We start from the raw sequence: 18,516 nt of genomic DNA on the forward strand, positions 1-18,516 counted from the left end.
CTTACATAATTCTTGTTAAATAGGTTTATGTTTGCTATATTTTTGTTTCTATTTTGAAAAGATAATTTCCTTTTTTAAAAATCTGTATTTTCTATTTTATTATTGCTGCATTAAAGAAATCTACTGATTTTTTTGTTGTTGTTGTTGTATTTTTACTGTCGAGATAGGTCAGATTCTACATGGTATTTAGAGAAATAACCTAAAGCTCAAAACTTAAAAGGGATGAAAACAGGAAAGATTTTTTTCAAATGCAGCAAAATCTTTTTTTTTTTTTAATTTTTCTATGTTTTGAGCAATTTTAGGTTTATAACAAAATTAAAAGAAATCTACAGAGACTGAAGCCTATTTTTAATGACAAGTATACTTATTTGACAAATTTAGTTGACTGGAGAGTACATTTTATTTACAAATAGACAGGAAAAGAAAAGTAAGAATTGAATATAATCAAGAGAAAATATTTTAATATATTTATTTTCCTGCTAAAGGTTAGATAAGCATATTTGACTACAGAAATGCCTAGTTGTAAAGGCTAATCAAATTTAAATTTGGAAGTAAATAGACAGAAAGATTTGGTGTATTAAAATTAGTAGAATTTGGATGATATTCTCCAAGGAATAATTAAAGATACTAATAAATTCCAATGCAGAGTTAGTAGAAATAATTTTTGAGACATCAGGATATGCCTAACTTTTCCCCTAGAATATAGTTAAGTATATACCCTATAAACTACAGAATCAACATTAATATTTGAGCATAAAGTAAAACAAATGATCAATTTATAATTTAGAAATACCTGAAAGAGCTTAAGTGGCTGCTTAACTTTGTAAAAACAAATCAGATCAGACCAATTAAATTCTGTTCTATGGCAGAATGGCCACCTACAAAAGCATTTGTAAAACATAATCTGTTTTAATTTCAATAAATATTTTTGTTTTATTGTATATGATATCTTATTTTTAAGCTAAGACAGTATAGGGCGATGTGCCATTCTCAATGGTTAGTTATCTTTAATATGTTCCCAACTAGGTGCTCATATTAACAAGCAGTAACAAAAATTCATCATGGAGCCTTTTGGATTTAATAACTTGAATCTAAAGAAAGGAGTCTAAGCTTGAACATCTGAACAAAAGATTTGAGATAAACTGAGCTAAATACTAATATTAGTGTCTGGTGATAGACTTAAAAACAATATTGAAATATTAGAAAGAAAAATGCTAAAAAAAAATTGATACCAGTAGAGAAAACTATACAATATGAAGAGTATTTTCTGAACATTTTGGGGATAAAACAGTTGTATGGCATGGAAATACTGGCTCAATAAGAGTATAAAATTAAAAAAAAAATTCCAGTATGTTTGTGGGGTAGAAGTTGAGCTGAGATGTTAAGTATCAAGATGACCATAGATCAAAATGTGATAGTAACAAAAAGTACTTATTAAAAGAGAGAAAGAAAGAAATGTGGAAGGAAGAAAAGAAAGAGATGCAAATAGAATTTAGTTGTATTGAAAAGCATATGGCATACAAGCTCTAAAAAAGAAATCACTCTTTTATACACTACTAGTCATGCTTAGATTAGAAAGTTACGTCTCATTTTAGTCAACACATTGTAAAAGGATGTGAAGAATGAAAATGGATTTGAAGAAGGGAAACAAGAATGATTGAAGTGCTAGGGTATATATCCTTGGATGAAAAGTTAAGAGTTTTGTTTGGACTAGAAAAGGGATAGGTAAAGGATGACTTTATTATCATTTTCATGTATAGAAAGGATTTTTGTGAAAGATAACCCCCATTGGTGATTTCTCAGATCTATAGAGGATGAAAAAAGCACAAAGGAGCTTAAGTTTAAAGCAGAAAAGATCAGGTTTGGAGACAAGGCAGATGTCTCTGCCATCAGGGAGATGAAATTTGAAATGACTTCTAAAGGAGGCTATGAGCCAAGCAGCCATGCTGGTCTCCATTTGGACGTATTGTTAAGCATGAAAACAAGCTTGGGAAAGATGACCTATATCAGGGCTCAGCAAACTACTTCCTACAAGTCAAATCTGGCTCAGTACCCGTTTTTGGACAACCCATGAGCTAAGAATGTCTTACATTTTTAAATTGTTGAGAACAAATCAAAAGAAGAATATTTTATGACAGAAGAAAATTATATGAAATTTGGTTTCAGTGTCCATAAATAAAGTTTTGCTGGAACACAGCCACCTCCATTTGTTAAGATACAGGGGCTACTTTGGTGCTTGCAACGGCAGAGTTGAGTGCTTGCAACTGAGACCATACGGTCCACAGAATCTAAAATAATTATTATCTGGTACATTATGGGAAAAGTTTCCTGATGCTTGACCTATATGATTGTAGCCACTTACACAACATGTGGATTTTTTTCCTCCAAAGTCTAGAAGCTTTCTCTGTTGTAATAAAAGTGAATCCCCCTGGGGTCAGCGGATGAATATAAGCGGCACATTCTCTGAAGTATCTTTGAGAGAGCTTTGGGTCCACAGAAGAACACACCAATGCTGCTGCTGCGGTGGAGGTGAGACAAGAAGAGAATGTGTTACACAGGGCAAGACCAGCCAGCAGCCAAGACAGAACGATACAGTTAGTGAGTAGCCGCGGTTGTGACTTTACGTATTTTTCTCCACCCACTTTCTTTCTTCCTCAAAATCTTTTCTCCTACTTTTAGCACCATGTTCTCCCACCGGTTCCCAGAATCCTGTTAAGCTCTGTATCACAAGATGCTGTGTGATACAGATAGGTGATGTGAAGAAGATCGAGGTTGGCAGGCGCCATGTTGACAGATGGAGGCGTTTCATTATAGAGGTGATACGGGGTGGAATTTTGGTCAAGTGACCTTGATTGGCATCCTCTTGGAATGGGACGTGGTCAAACAGGAGATGACAAGAGTGAACATCGACATTCTAGGAATCAGTGAACTAAGATGGACTGGAATGGGTGAATTTAACTCAGTTCAGTTCAGTTGCTCAATCGTGTCCGACTCTTTTCAACCCCATGAATCACAGCACGCCAGGCCTCTCTGTCCATCACCAACTCCCAGAGTCTACCCAACCCCACGTCCATCGAGTCGGTGATGCCATCTAACCATCTCATCCTCTGTCGTCCCCTTCTCCTCCTGCCCCCAATCCTACCCAGCATTAGGGTCTTTTCCAATGAGTCAACTCTTAATGCATGAGGCGGCCAAAGTATTGGAGTTTCAGCTTCAACATCAATCCTTCCAATGAACACCCAGGATTTAACTCAGATGACCATTATATCTACTACTCTGGGCAAGAATCCCTTAGAAGAAATGGAGTAGCCATCATAGTCAACAAAAGAGTCTGAAATGCAGTACTTGGATGCAATCTCAAAAACGACAGAATGATCTCTGTTCGTCTCCAAGGCAAGCCATTCAATATCATGGTAATTCAAGGCTATGCCCCGACCAGTAATGCCTAAGAAGCTGAAGTTGGAACAGTTCTATGAAGACCTACAAGACCTTCTAGAACTAACACCCAAAAAAGATGTCCTTTTCATTATAGGGGACTGCAATGCAAAAGTAGGAAGTCAAGAAACACCTGGAGTAACAGGCAAATTTGGTCTTGGAGTACAGAATGAAGCAGGGCAAAAGCTAATAGAGTTTTGCCAAGAGAACGCACTGGTCATAGCAAACACCCTCTTCCAACAACACAAGAGAACACTCTACACATGGACATCACCAGATGGTCAACACCGAAATCAGATTGATTATGTTCTTTGCAGCCAAAGATGGAGAAGCTCTATACAGTCAGCAAAAACAAGACTGGGAGCTGACTGTGGCTCAGATCATGGACTCCTTATTGCCAAATTCAGACTGAAATTGAAGAAAGTGGAGAAAACCACTAGACCATTCAGGTATGACCTAAATCAAATCCCTTATGACTATACAGTGGAAGTGAGAAATAGGTTTAAAGGACTAGATCTGATAGACAGAATGCCTGATGAACTATGGATGGAGGTTTGTGACATTGTACAGGAGACAGGAATCAAGACCATCCCCGAGAAAAAGAAATGCAAAAAAGCAAAATGGCTGTCTGAGGAGGCCTTACAAATAGCTGTGAAAAGACAGGAGTGAAAAGCAAAGGAGAAAAGGAAAGATATACCCATTTGAATGCAGAGTTCCAAAGAATAGCAAGGAGAGATAAGAAAGACTTCCTCAGAGATCAATGCAAAGAAATAGAGGAAAACAACAGAATGGGCAAGACCAGAGATCACTTCAAGAAAATTAAAGATACCAAGGGAACATTTCATGCAAAGATGGGCACAATAAAGGACAGCAATGGTATGCAACTAACAGAAGCAGAAGAGATTAAGAAGAGGTGGCAAGAATACACAGAAGAACTGTACAAAAAAGATCTTCACGACCCAGATAATCACGATGGTGTGGTCACTCACCTAGAGCCAGTCATCCTGGAATGTGAAGTCAAGTGGACCTTAGGAAGCATCACTACGAACATAGCTAGTGATAGAATTCTAGCTGAGCTGTTTCAAATCCTGAAAGATGATGCTGTGAAAGTGCTGCATTCAATATGCCAGCAAATTTGGAAAACTCAGCAGTGGCCACAGGACTGGGAAAGGTCAGTTTTCATTCCAATCCCAAAGAAAGGTGATGCCAAAGAATGCTCAAACTACCACACAATTGCACTCATCTCACACGCTAGTAAAGTAATGCTCAAAATTCTCCAAGCCAGGCTTCAGCAATACGTGAACCATGAACTTCCAGATGTTCAAGCTGGTTTTAGAAAAGGCAGAGGAACCAGAGATCAAATTGCCAACATCTGATGGATCATTGAAAAAGCAAGAGAGTTCCAGAAAAACATCTATTTCTGCTTTATTGACTATGCCAAAGCCTTTGACTGTGTGGATCACAATAAACTGTGGAAAATTCTGAAAGAGATGGTAATACCAGACCACCTGATCTGCCTCTTGAGAAACCTGTATGCAGGTCAGGAAGCAACAGCTAGAACTGGACATGAAACAACAGACTGGTTCTAAATAGGAAAAGGAGTACATCAAGGCTGTCTATTGTCACCCTGCTTATTTAACTTATATGCAGATACATCATGAGACACGCTGGCCTGGAGGAAGTACAAGCTGGAATCAAGATTGCTGGGAGAAATATCAATAACCTCAGATATGTAGATGACACCACCCTTATGACAGAAAGTGAAGAAGACCTAAAGAGCCTCTTGATGAAAGTGAAAGAGGAGAGTGAAAATGTTGGCTTAAAGCTCAACATTCAGAAAACTAAGATCATGGCATCTGGTCCCATCACTTCATGGCATATAGATGGGGAAACAGTGGAAACAGTGGCTGACTTTATTTTTCTGGGCTCCAAAATCACTGCAGATGGTGATTGTAACAATGAAATTAAAAGACACTTACTCCTTGGAAGGAAAGTTATGACCAACCGAGACAGAATATTAAAAAGCAGAGACATTACTCTGCCAACAAAGGTCCATATAGTCAAGGCTATGGTTTTTCCAGTGGTCATGTATGGATGTGGGAGTTGGAGTATAAAGAAAGCTGAGCACCGAAGAATTGATGCTTTTGAACTGTGGTGTTGGAGATGACTCTTGAGAGTCCCTTGGACTGCAAGGAGATCCAACTAATCCATCCTAAAGGAGATCAGTCCTGGGTGTTCATTGGAAGGACTGATGTTGAAGCTGAAACTCCAATACTTTGGCCACCTGATGCGAAGAGCTGACTCATTGGAAAAGACCCTGATGCTGGGAAAGATTGAGGGCAGGAGGAGAAGGGGACAACAGAGGATGAGATGGCTGAATGGCATTATTGACTCGATGGACATGGGTTTGGGTGGACTCTGGGAGTTGGTGATGAACAGGGATGCCTGGTGTGCTGCGGTTCCTGGGGTCAAAAAGAGTTGGACACAACTGAGCGACTGAACTGAACTGAACTAAACTGGACTCGTGATTAGAATGTCACCTCCCCGAGAGCAAGAACCTGGTCTCTCTTACTCATCTCTGTAATCCTGAGTAGACAATCAATATTTGTTTTCTGAAGAAATGAACAAATGACTCTGTTCCCTATTATTTGCATGCTCTTGAGCAAGACTATGAACCTCAATCTCCACATGAGTAGAACTAAGATAATAATGACTGCGTGGTATGCTTTCTCCAAAGCAAAATGAGATAATGCATTCCAAAAGGTTTTAAAAGTGTTAGTTATTACTATTATTCAACCCTGCCTTTTGATAGTTAAGATCATTTATACAAAAGTCCTAGCAACTTTTGCTTACTTCTCCTGTTGGAATTTAATTTTAAAAGAAGGCCAAAAAGAAGAGTTGGAAAGGAAAATCACATGGCTGAAAATGAAGTCACCTCAAAGTTGTCTTCTCTAATTATGGCATTTCAGAAAACAGTATTGAAGGGATGTTTTTGCATATAATGAATATCCCAGGGCTGCTCCAATCCCTTGAAAACACAACTGCTGGCTCTCCTTATATATAAATAATGAGTTAGCCGCAGGATTCAGGTTGTTTCTGAAAAGCGGGAGCGGCCAGTCTCTACAGGGACTTATAGAAACCGTGATTTCCCTTGTCTTGCATTGTACTATTCCTTATAGCATTTTTCTAATCTCTGGCACAAACTTAATTAGTGGTTCGAGTCTGGGTCAAAAGTTCTCATACTATGCTAGGCATAAAATTATCTAGGCAGATTATTAAAACAGAGTCTCAGGCTTGAATCCAAGGAATGCATTTTTAGCAAGCCTCCCAGGTGCTATTAAAGTACATGGCCCTATGAGCTATCCTCTGAGAAACACTGTCTTAGAAAAATTCCTTGAACTTTAGGACCAGCCCTCCACACCACCTTTACCTCCTCATATTGTGTTTGTTGAGAAACATCCCTATAACTTCATTCTTCTTAACTTGGGTGTTAACATGATTCTCTGCCATGTATTGAATCCACATTTAATTATGTGTTCCTGAACAATAATAGCCATGGTAGAAATTGATGGTTCAATTACATCTCAAACTCTAGCTTCAAAGGAACTTATCAAGTGGCTTCATTTGTAAATGACAATATGTTTAAAATGTTTAAGTATTATTTTTAAAGAGATTATTCCTATGGCTAAATTTGAGAAAACACTTTTTCAGGAAACATTTCCCACTGAAAAAAATATGAGTTTATGACTTAATGAAGTAATTTAAAGGTGTTTATGGGCTTCCCTAGTGGCTCAAACATTAAAGACTCTACTTTCAATGCAGGAGACCCAAATTTGATCCCTGGATTTGGATGATCCTTTGGAGAAGGGAATGGCAGCCCACTCCAGTATTCTTGCCTTAAGAATTTCATGGACAGGGAGCCTGGCGGGCTACAGTTCATGGGGTCACAAAGAGTCAGACATGACTGAGCGACTAACACACGTGGAAATATCAGCCAATGGTTGAGTGCTATTGATTCATCACTTCATTGCTGAGCATGTTAATTAGCTCCCTGAAGTCCCCCTTTTCTTATCTATTCACGGGGACAGTTCTATACCAAACTCCTAAGCACCTCTATGAGGGTTAGATCAGACTTAGCGTGTGGTGATCTCTCAAGAATGGCTAGCTCACGTTACAATCTACATTATGTCTGTCTGCTCCAGGAAGCTGACCACAGGATGTGATGTGGACTGTTAACCCAGCAGTGGTTACAGACTTCCTGGATCAGCACTCTTGCACTAGGAATTTTTTTTTTTTAATCTGATGTATTCATCTTTTTTTTTTTCTTGGTATTGAGGTATAGCTGGCTAACAATATTGTGATAGTTCCAGGTGAACAATGAAGGGGCTCAGCCATACATATACATGTGTCCATTCTCCCCTATACTACCCTCCCGCCCAGGCTTGTACTAGGTTTTTTGAGTTCTGGACTGCCGCAGTTTGAATGATAGATAGGTCAGCCAAAAGCCTTCCCCGTGAGGAGTCTGATGCCCAGAGGCAACCTTGCATCTATGTTCAAAGACACTGTTATGGGTGGTGATATTTTTCCATTAGTGTAGGTGTCACCAAAGAGATTGCCCACTGGTCCATTCCCAACAGGCTAAGATCGCCCTTTCGTTTGCAGCCATGTGTGACTGTTTGCAGATCGTGAAGATGCTCTTTGATGCTCTGCCTTTAAGACTCCATTTCAAAGGATTCTGATTGCTGGCTGCCAGGTGTACCCCAGGTGTCCCCAGCAGTTCACAGCTACCCCGCCTCTTTTGAAGCTGCGGCTATTACGCTGCACAGCTGAGTACACATGTTTCTGTATTTATGTAACTGTCATGGTTATGTAATCACCAAAAAGTCTCACAAAGGCCCTTCATCATCTACCTTCCACTAAGGCAGAAAAGCCAGTCCTCCCTTGGCTCTCTGTGCATTACAGTCCCCACACGTGGCATTCTTTGGTGTGCCTTGCTTCCCTGCCTCGGCGTTTGTGATTTCAAGTATGGACCTTTCTCATCACAAAGCCTCACTGTGAAACAAGGAGCCAAGAAGCCTTACAAAGTGGTGAAGGCACTGATGTGGCAGCAATTTTTTTTTTCTTTTATGAGGCAACGGACAAGTGCAACAGAACCCTAATGGGGTTGCTAAAGAAAAAACATTCTTCTATAAAGTTTAATTACCCACGAATGCTCAGAATGAAAAAAAAAAAAGATTCTGTGTAAAAGAAGTATAAAAACACAAGGCATTATTCTTTAGTTTACAGCCTGCAAGTTGCAGAGTTTGCACACACGGGAGGCGTTGGACTGGGGACAACATTAGCGGCATTGATCCGTCTGGGCAGCTGACTTTGATGGGGAAAGGACAAATTTTATACAAGCTGCAGAGATGGTTAACATTAACAGTATTTTTTAGCTCTGATAAACAATAAAGAAAATTCTCCTGTTCCCCTCTTATTTGCTAAATGACTGTTGTGCTCGTTTTTTGTGGGCTTGATGCATTTTTCAAAACAGTTCGGTGATGCCATGCATGAAAGGCAGCCAAAATGTCACTTCTCAGGAGGTTTCCGGCCAGCAGATATATGGGAGAGCGAGTGTAATCCAACCACCTTGCTGGCTTCTCAGGTTCTCCCATCTTGAGCCCTGCTCTCTTTAAATTGCATGTTTGTTTTTATGTGTTGGCTCTTATGCTTGGTAAGTTATAACCCTATAGGGGCAGACCCTAAACCCCATTTAAAAAAAATCAAATTACTTTATGCCCTGAGTGCACTCTGCAAATAAAATCGATAAACAAAAGCTTCCCGTGGATTTATGGAGGCTTAGAAAGAAGACAATGAGAACTACAAGCTCACTATCAGACAATGGACACAACTTCTATTTAATCTTTCCTCGAGAATGCTTTTCATTAGAGAAGCCACCAAATAATTCATCTCATAATTATATTTTGTACAATACCTTCCCTTTTGTAACCAGAGATGATAACTGCGTTGGCCATTTTTCTTAAAAAAGCCACCTCCCTATTGATTTGTAGCGGCCTCCTCTGCTACTTTTCACTGTGTCCTAATTACTCAGGGGTTGATTAGGAGCTACAGGTGTCCCTAACAGTGTTTGCTCAGGGCTGACACACTTCTCTAGCTCTTCCCATCAACGCCATCTTCTTTGCTGAGTCAGCACTCTCGTCCCAGACTCCTCATCCTTCTCATGGTACCTTCACTTGCTAAAGCTGGTGACTGGACTTGGCTCTGAGGAGCACAAAGTTGCCGCCTTTGAGAGCATCATGGTTAAAAATGTGTGTTGTTGTGTGTTTGCTCAGTGATGTTCAATTGTGCGACCCCATGGACTGTAGCCCACCAGGCTTCTCTGTCCATGGAATTTTCCAGGTAAGAATACTGGAGTGGGTTGCCATTTCCTTCTCCAGGGGATCTTCCTGACCCAGGGGTTGAACCTGCATTTCTTGGGTCTCCTGCATTGGCAGGCAGATTCTTCACCACTGTGCCACCTGGAAAGCCCCTCGTGATTAAAATAGGGGAGAGAAATGAAAGCAGCTGACTTGTAGTATTTGATCCTCATGGTAGAGCTATGTTTCTGCCAATTGTGTCCCCTCCTTCCTCTGAGAAAACGTTCAAAACATACACCTCACACAGAAATACATCACACAGAAATATCCTAATATTTTTGCCGTATCTAATGCTTCAGTAGATAATTCCCAAAGAGAATTTGCAGAATAATGATAAATCTACCTTGTGCTCACCCACCTTGCTAATCCCATGTACCACAAATGGAATAATGCCAGCAATTTTCTTTGAATCTTCACTGGATCATAACGGGAGGACTGGATGTCCTCTGATGGAAAGATACTATTTATGTATGCTAACAATGCCCCATCACAAGTTTATGGTGGCTTTCTTTTTCTCTTGAAGCTATTATTTGTTTTGTGTGGAATTTCTACCAAAGTCTATTTCTTTGAATATTCTGAGCAATTTAGTCATATAAGGAATGTTTAGGATATCCTTTTAGACAGACAGACTTGTGTGCTATAATCAGAATGTTAATTTCTTAAAAATATCATTTAAAAACATTTTGTGCATATGTACATACAAATGAGAATCGGAGGGTGTGCACACAAGCAAATGTGGCTCCAGGTGGACACGTTTACTCAATTTAGTAGAAAGGTATTTTTACATTTCTGAAAACAATGGATGGTCTAAAATACATTCATGTAGCATGGATCTGAAGCTCCCAGTCATATGGTAAGTCAGCATCTTTCTTCACTTTGGGGTTGTACTGTTCTAACAAATGGTAGTATTCTTCTATTCTTTATTTTTTCTTCCAGAGAAAAGAAACACTTCTACTGAAGCTATGAAAAAAATGGCCAGATCTTCTAAGTTTTTATCGTAATTAATTGCATAAAGTTTTACGCCTACAAGGAATGGTGAAGTTATTAGTAGATAAGTCAAAAGTGGCAAACTATAAATATTATGTGAAATGTAAGATCAAAGATTGAAGTCTTATGGAGTATCATTTTATTCAATTAATTAAAAACAACAGACCTACAAATCCAGAAGGTTGAGCACACACATAATATGTGTTTATCAAAAAGTAGCTAGATGTGATAAAGATATATTTATTTTCATTCTGTCTACCTTCTTGGAAACAATTTCCTGATTTTCTGAACGTTTGCCTAAAGCTTGGAATTATAATAACATCTACAAATAATGATATGTAGCTCCCAGTTTTGTATAAGACATGCATTTCTAAAGATTAGTAAGACACAGATATCAACGTGTGTATTTAATTAACATTTATATTTTAAGTAACAGAATAGTTTCCATTGTTTGTGAGTTTAGAATAATTTTCTGTGCTTGTCTAACTTAAGCAATGTACAACAATAGTTCCATGCATGTCAGTTTGGCCATGTCAGTAAAAGACTTTTTACATGTCCACTTACTATTTGTTGATCTTCTTCTAAAATTATACTTGTGCTTTTGTTATACAGCTGATACAATTATGAAAATTAATTGCACATAAAAACAACAGAGTATACTTCCCTATTTTCTACTCTCTGTCTTTGATCTCTTTAAAATTTTTTCTTTCCCTTTCCTTATTTGTATTCATTTTGATGCCCATCAATTTGTTTCTCTCTTACTGTTATTTTTGCAATTTTCTGCTTCCTTTATAGCTTGCACTGTTCTCTTTGATCTGCTTCCCTTCAAGCTTTATTTTTGGTGCTGTTTTTCATGTTCTGTAAAAAAATATTTTTTCCCCTCTTCCCTTTATTCTTTTGATTTAACTCCTTCTTAGAACAAGAACAGACTCCTGCTTTAAATGAACAGGTGAATGTTTTTAAAAGAGTAAGCCCTAAGAATACTCCGCTTTGCACTGATGAATAGAAATGGTTGAGAGCCCACTTCAAAGACCCTCAAGAACAAAGAACCTTTGCTGAGGCCATGAACAAATCCAACAATTCTTCCTGGCCCATCTTTGCCAAAAGATATGAGCTAATGACAGGACAGGCCTGTCTTGTATGAGTAGCCAATGAAGCTTGGGAACAAACATCTCCTTGACATAATTGGGGGGAAAACATACTGTTTATCTCTTTAATAACCATCTTGAGGAAAATTAATGTGACTTTGCTCTTTGTGCAGAACAATAATTGAATTGTGTGTTTTATTTATAACTTGGCAAAGGCCAGGATATTGAAATACTTCTCAATATTAGATTTTCTTGTTTAAAAATTAGATTCTATTGGCATTCTCTTTCTGTGATGTCTTCATTAAAAGCTTCATTAAACATAAATCTTCTTTTACACAGCAGAAAACAAAATTATTTTAAGGAGGTCATTTAAAAAGTCTTTTGGAAGAGTAGTGCTAAGCCTTCTACTGGTGACTTGTCTTTTCCCAGGAATCTGGCGTTCCATGAGTAAAAGGATAATTGAGCTTTCCTAACCAGTGAATCCCAAAGGAAAATCAACCCTAAATATTCACTGGAGGGACTGATGCTAAATCTGAAGCTTCAATATTTTGGCCACTTGATGTGAAGAGCCAACACATTGGAAAAGACCCTGATGCTGGGAAAGATTGAGGGCAGGAGGAGAAGAGGACAACAGAGGGTGAGATGGATGGCAACACCAACTCAATGGACATGAATCTGAACAAACTCTAGGAGACAGTGAAGGACGGAGAAGCCTGGTGGGCTACAGTCCTTGCGGTGGCAAGGAGTCGGACATGACTTAGCGACTGAACAATAGCCACAAGAACAGTAACACATGTCTAATGTTAATTACATTGATAGTTGAAGTTGTATAATAAGTTGTAGTGTTAGAGAGTCTAAGGTTGTTACAGATACACTATTTTTAGAATTTGGGACTAGGAAGTATGATACAGAGGTTTGATTCAGTGACATTCAAACCTTGTTTTTTTTTTTTTTTAACTTCGGAAGAGATGAAGTCTTCCATTGGGAAGAGAGAGTTTCCATAACTCTTGTGCTGAAAAATTCAACTGGGCTTTAAGTACATGTGTATACTATACTTCGATTATGGCTTTTGAAAAGGAATGAACACACACTTCACAAGGGCAATGAGAAAAGTGACAGCTATATGGTTTTCCCACTTTCAAACTGTTCTCTACTCCTCACTCCCTGCAAAATCAGACAGACTCAATTCTCAGCACAATGCAATGTGATTTTGGAGGTAGAGTTTGTGAAAACACAGTTCTACCCTTCGTCTCTTGATGCTGTGTTTCTGGTTTACACCTTTCTGAGGGAGGGAGATAATTAAATGGTTTGGTCTGAAAGGTCTTCTTACTGGGCTGTAAACTTCACATGTAACACAAATAAACAAATACTACGTGAAGCATCAATAAGGGACAATCAAAGCTATGGTTTTTCCGGTGGTCATGTATGGATGTGAGAGTTGGACCATAAAGAATACTGAGCACTGAAGAATTGATGCCTTTGAACTGTGGTGTTGGAGAAGACTCTTGAAAGTCCCTTGGACTGCAAGGAAATCAAACCAGTCCATCTTACAGGAAATCAACTCTGAATATTCATTGGAAGGACTGATGCTGAAGCTGAAGTTCCAATACTTTGCCACCTGTTGTGAAGAGCCAATTTATCGGAAAAGACCCTGATGCTGGGAAAGACTGAAAGAGAAGTGGGCAGCAAGAGGAGAAGTGGACAGCAGAGGATGAGATGGTTAGAGAACATCACCACTCAATGGACATGAATTTGAGCAAACTCCAGGAGATGGTGGAGGACAGAGGAACCTAATGTGCTATAGTTCAAGGAGTCACAGAGTCAAACATGACTTAGTGACTGAATAACAACAAAAACAACATAGCAAAGAGCAGTCTTATCTATAGAAGCTTAAAGACCAAGATACATGCGTCCCTGTCAAAAGACTGCAATGTGGGAACATTAGTCCCATGATAATTGAAAATTGAGTGTAAAACATTTATCAGATGAATAATTTTTTTCCGAAAGAAGAACATAGCAACATGATCCATGGCCTCCTGGATCATGCCAGGAACAGTGTCTGCTGTCTCAGGGCCTTGGCACATGCTGCCCTTTTGGTTTTTCCCAGTTGCCCACATGGCACACTTGCCAGGTCCTTACTTCCTTCAGGTCTTTCCTCAAAAGTGGAAACTATTCTTTAAACAAAGGCAATATTAGGACATACTACTTCCAAGACCTGTAGATGATGTGAGTTCAGAACAATGACTGATTTAGACGATGTATAATAACAACAAAAGTTTGCATTAGTGCTCTGTACGTCACCAAGTTTTTCAACATACTATGCATTTTTAAATTATGAAGATAACAATGTGAATGTATAGAATCACCCATGTTTTACACTGGGGCCCAAAAGCTCAAACAAACTTCCTTGTTTGCCACATAGTCAGTATCTTCTAGAATCAGAAAACACAGCCTTCACTCTTGTCTTATGGTCCCAGAGCAAATGCTCTTCCTCTTCTATGCTGAAGTTTATCATATAATAATAATAATAGTAGTCATATTTAAGTTTTTTTTTTAACTCATCTCATACAGTAGCAAAGTAATGCTCAAAATTCTCCAGGCTTCAATGGTATGTGAACTGTGAAATTCCATATGTTCAAGCTGGATTGAGAAAAAGCAGAGGAACCAGAGATCAAATTGCCAACATCCGTTGGATCATTGAAAAAGCAACAGAGTTCCAGAGAAACATCTACTTCTGCTTTATTAACTACGTCAAAACCTTTGACTGTGTGGATCACAACATACTGTAAAATTCTTAAAGAGATGGGAATACCAGACCACCTGACCTGCCTCCTGAGAAACCTGTATTCAGGTCAAGAAGCAACAGTTAGAACTTGACATGGAACAAGGGAATGGTTCCAAATCGGGAGAGGGTCCGTCAAGGCTGCATATTGTCACCCTGCTTATTTAACTTATATGCAGAGTACATCATGCAAAATGCCAGGCTGGACAAAGCACAAGCTGGAATCAAGATTGCCGGGAGAAATATCAGTAACCTCAGATATGCAGATGACACCACCCTTATGGCAGAAAGTGAAGAAGAACTAAAGAGCCTCTTGATGAAGGTGAAAGAGGATAGTGAAAAAGCTGAGACTTTATCTTGCCAACAAAAGTCCATCTAGTCAAAGCTATGGTTTTTCCACTAGTGATGTATGGATGTGAGAGTTGGACTATAAAGAAAACTGAGCACCAAAGAGTTGATGCTTTTGAACTGTGGTGTTGGAGGAGACCCTCGAGAGTCCCTTGGACAGCAAGGAGATCAAACCAGTCAATTGTAAAGGAAATCAGTCCTGAATATTCATTGGAAGGACTGATGCTGAAGCTGAAACTCCAATATTTTGGCCACCTGATACAAAGAACTGACTCACTGGAAAAGACTCTGATGCTGGGAAAGGTTGAAGGCAGAAGGAGAAGGGGACATCAGAGGATGAGATGGTTGGATGGCATCACTGACTCGATGGATATGAGTTTGAGCAAGCTCTGGGAGTTGGTGATGGACAGGGATGTCTGGCGTGCTGCAGTCCATGGGGTTGCAGGGAGTCGGACACAACTGAGAGACTGAACTGAACTGAACTAATAATTAAAATAATAATGATAGCAGTTAACACTGAACTCAAAGCAGTGTTTTCGGCCCTTTAAAATTCACACAGTTAATCCTCACAGAAGCCTAGGAGGTAAACAGTTTTATTATTTGCAGTTCACAGAGAAGGGGATGGTCAGAGCCAAGTTAAATAACCTGTTCAAGGTAAATTGGTATTAATGATGGAGCCAGGATTTACAACCAGGTACTCGGACTCCTAAACTCCTGCTTGGTTTTAGAATATTTTTTTCTGGTTTGCAAGATATGCTAGGTACAGTTTACAGTTTGGCATAAGTGAATTCTCCAACTGAGTAATTATAGATCAATCGTGTTTACCCAAGATTTCCTGAAGGCATAGGCAGTTTAAGAAATATCATCTTCTGGACCTAGAGATTATCATACTAGGCAAAGTAAGTCAGAAAGAGAAAGACAAATACCATATGCTATCACTTGTATGTGGAACCTAAAATACAACACAAATGAACATATCTGTGAAACAGGAACAACTCACAGATGCAGAGAATAGATTTCTGGTTGCCAAAGAGTAGGAAGATGGGGAATGGAAGGTTTACTAGTTTGGGATTAGCAGATGAAAACTAGTATATGTGTAGTATGAATAAACCACAAGGTCCTATTGTATGGTACAGAGAACTATATTTAGTAGCCTGTGGTAATCCATAATGGAAAAGATTATGAAACAGAATATATATATAACTGAGACGCTTTGCTGTACAGCAGAAATCAACACAACATTGTGCATCAACTGTACTCCAATAAAAATTAATTTGAAAAATAAATAAAAATAAATATAATCCCTAAAGTCTTTTTCAGCTCTATTTCTTTCGGCCCACAAATAATCCAACCTAAAAATCTAATGCAAAGATATATTAGAGGCTAGTTTGATAAGTAAATAAATAAATAAAAATTAAAAAGGAATACCATCTTCAATTGAGTTTAAATATTAAAAATTTTAGGGCTTCCCTGGTAGCTCAGTGGTAAAGAATCCACCTGCTAATGCAGGAGACGTGGGTTTGATCCCTGGGTCAGAAAGATCCCCTGGAGAAGGAAATGGCAACCCACTCCAGTATTCTTGCCTGGAAAATCCCATGGACAGAGAGCTACAGTCTATGGGGTTGCAAAAGATTCAGACCTGACTTAGCGGCTAAACAACAATGAAAAATTTCAACCCAGTTGACACTTGTCAGATGTTGTAAGATGGTCATGCATAGGTTTGTGGTTCCTGAAATATCCCACAATTACTTTTTCTAAGGTCGATGTTTTATCTCTAAACAAGAGGCCCACTGCTGTAGATTAACTGGTTTGTGCCCGAGAGCTTTCCATTCCTGAAGCGATGGAGACTGTGTCTCTCCTGGAGGCTCTCAAGAGGCAGAGGAGAGAGAGCTGCTCACCTGGGGTGATTGAAGGCAACCTGCTGGAACTCGTGATTCCAGTTGGGTCTTCCATAGAAGGTTTTCTGCCTTAATCCTGTGATCACATCAGCATTTTCATCCCAATGTAAAGCTATGTGAAAGGCCTAAAGTAAAAATTGTGGTATCAGATGGGTGTTCAGAGGGGAAAAAAATATCTCTAATAAATAAGGATGATGTAATTATGCTCATTTTTAGATTTAATACACAATTTTTTTTATGGGAAATTCTTTTATTCCACCTGGGCACTACTGAAATAAACTGCCTTCTATATGATTGACATGCAGAAACGTGAGCCTGGAAAGATTTTTCTTGAGAGGATGCAGGCAATACAGTGAAAAGGGGTAAGGGAAAGCAGACACTAAGCTACTTTTTTTCTGCCAAATTTCTCAAGAAATAATCTGTAGCTCTGCCCCTGTTCACTTCACAGTAAACCTTAGGGATCTGAGAAGAGCCCTGACAGATTAAAGTGATAGAAAATGCCTAGAGTGAAGCTGGATTTTACAGTGAGATCTGCCTTTTGGAGTGAAACGATCTATGTTCAAGTTCAAATGCTAAGAGGATGTTGAGTCTGGCAGGCAGAACAGGTTGCCAGACCTAGTAAAGGGCAGGATTAGAGCTCTGTGGCCAACGGTTTGCCTTGAAATTGCACAAAAGCACCCAGGCATCAGGTAGTTGATAAGTACGAGCCTGGGGCATACCTATGCCTAGTGATGAGTTTATAAGTTGCTATCATTTGTTTCAGCTCGTGCTGAACTCTGATAAGTAAGAAGGATTCTTGCTTAACTCCTGAGATCTGTGTGTGCTGTGCTCAGGCCCCTCCAAAACTCTTGAGCTCATGGGTTTTACCCTTGGGTACTTCATTTGTTCAATTCCTCTGACCAGTTCGAGCAGCAACACTGAAGGGCCCAACTCTTACCCGATGATCCTGCTGCAAGACTGACTTCCCTGGCATGCTTCTCATCAATCTAGAAAGCAGCCAGGAATAAGGAGGCTGGGCCCTAACAAGCCAGTATATGATGGAGACTTTGGTGGAGTCACAGAAATCCAGGCTGCAGGGAATTGCCATTAGGCAAGTCTGAGTCCAGGTAGCAGGGCTACTGTAGGAATTGAGCTTGGGAAGAGGACTTCAGGCAAGAGAGGGAAAACTGGAAAACATCAGGCAGGACTCTCTTCTTAGGCAGGTTTATCCAGACAGAGAGTAAAGCATAAAATAGGAAACAAGAGTTCAAGGATAAGAACAGAGCGGTAGCTGAGGACTGAGTCTTGGAAACTGGCAAAAGCCCCATTATTAGAACTGGAACTCAAGGTCAGAGTTGTATCAGCCTCCAGTTTAGAATGGAATTTTTGTGTCCCCACAGCCCTTTTGCTAACCCTAGAGGAAACTGGTTCCAGCAGTGGGTGGAAGAAGAAGCCAGGGACAGTCAACTCCTTTTTTTGACCAAGTGCCAAATCCAACAAACAGCTCAGGCCTTATTCTTCTTGGCTTCTCTACCATGTGGCTGAACACTGCTTCTTGATTCTATTTACATTACAAAATCCTA

At 39.3% G+C, this 18,516-nt stretch overlaps 1 protein-coding gene across 1 annotated transcript in view; it reads right to left on the reverse strand.

The window, feature by feature from the left end:
- Positions 1-376: 376 nt before the first annotated feature.
- Positions 377-18,516, reverse strand: part of NOX3 (NADPH oxidase 3) — a 69,615-nt gene continuing 51,475 nt past the window's right edge. The window contains exons 12-13 of the mRNA XM_081529237.1: positions 16,955-17,079; positions 377-2,518 (exon numbers count right to left, since the gene is read on the reverse strand). Coding sequence (XP_081385363.1) covers positions 2,392-2,518; positions 16,955-17,079 — 252 coding nt within the window. The 3' untranslated portion in view covers positions 377-2,391. The remainder of the gene's footprint in view (positions 2,519-16,954; positions 17,080-18,516) is intronic.

Source organism: Giraffa tippelskirchi, chromosome 9 (genome assembly GCF_054371585.1).
Source record: "Giraffa tippelskirchi isolate mGirTip1 chromosome 9, T2T-mGirTip1v1.2.pri, whole genome shotgun sequence".
In the NCBI taxonomy this organism is placed as follows: domain Eukaryota; kingdom Metazoa; phylum Chordata; class Mammalia; order Artiodactyla; family Giraffidae; genus Giraffa; species Giraffa tippelskirchi.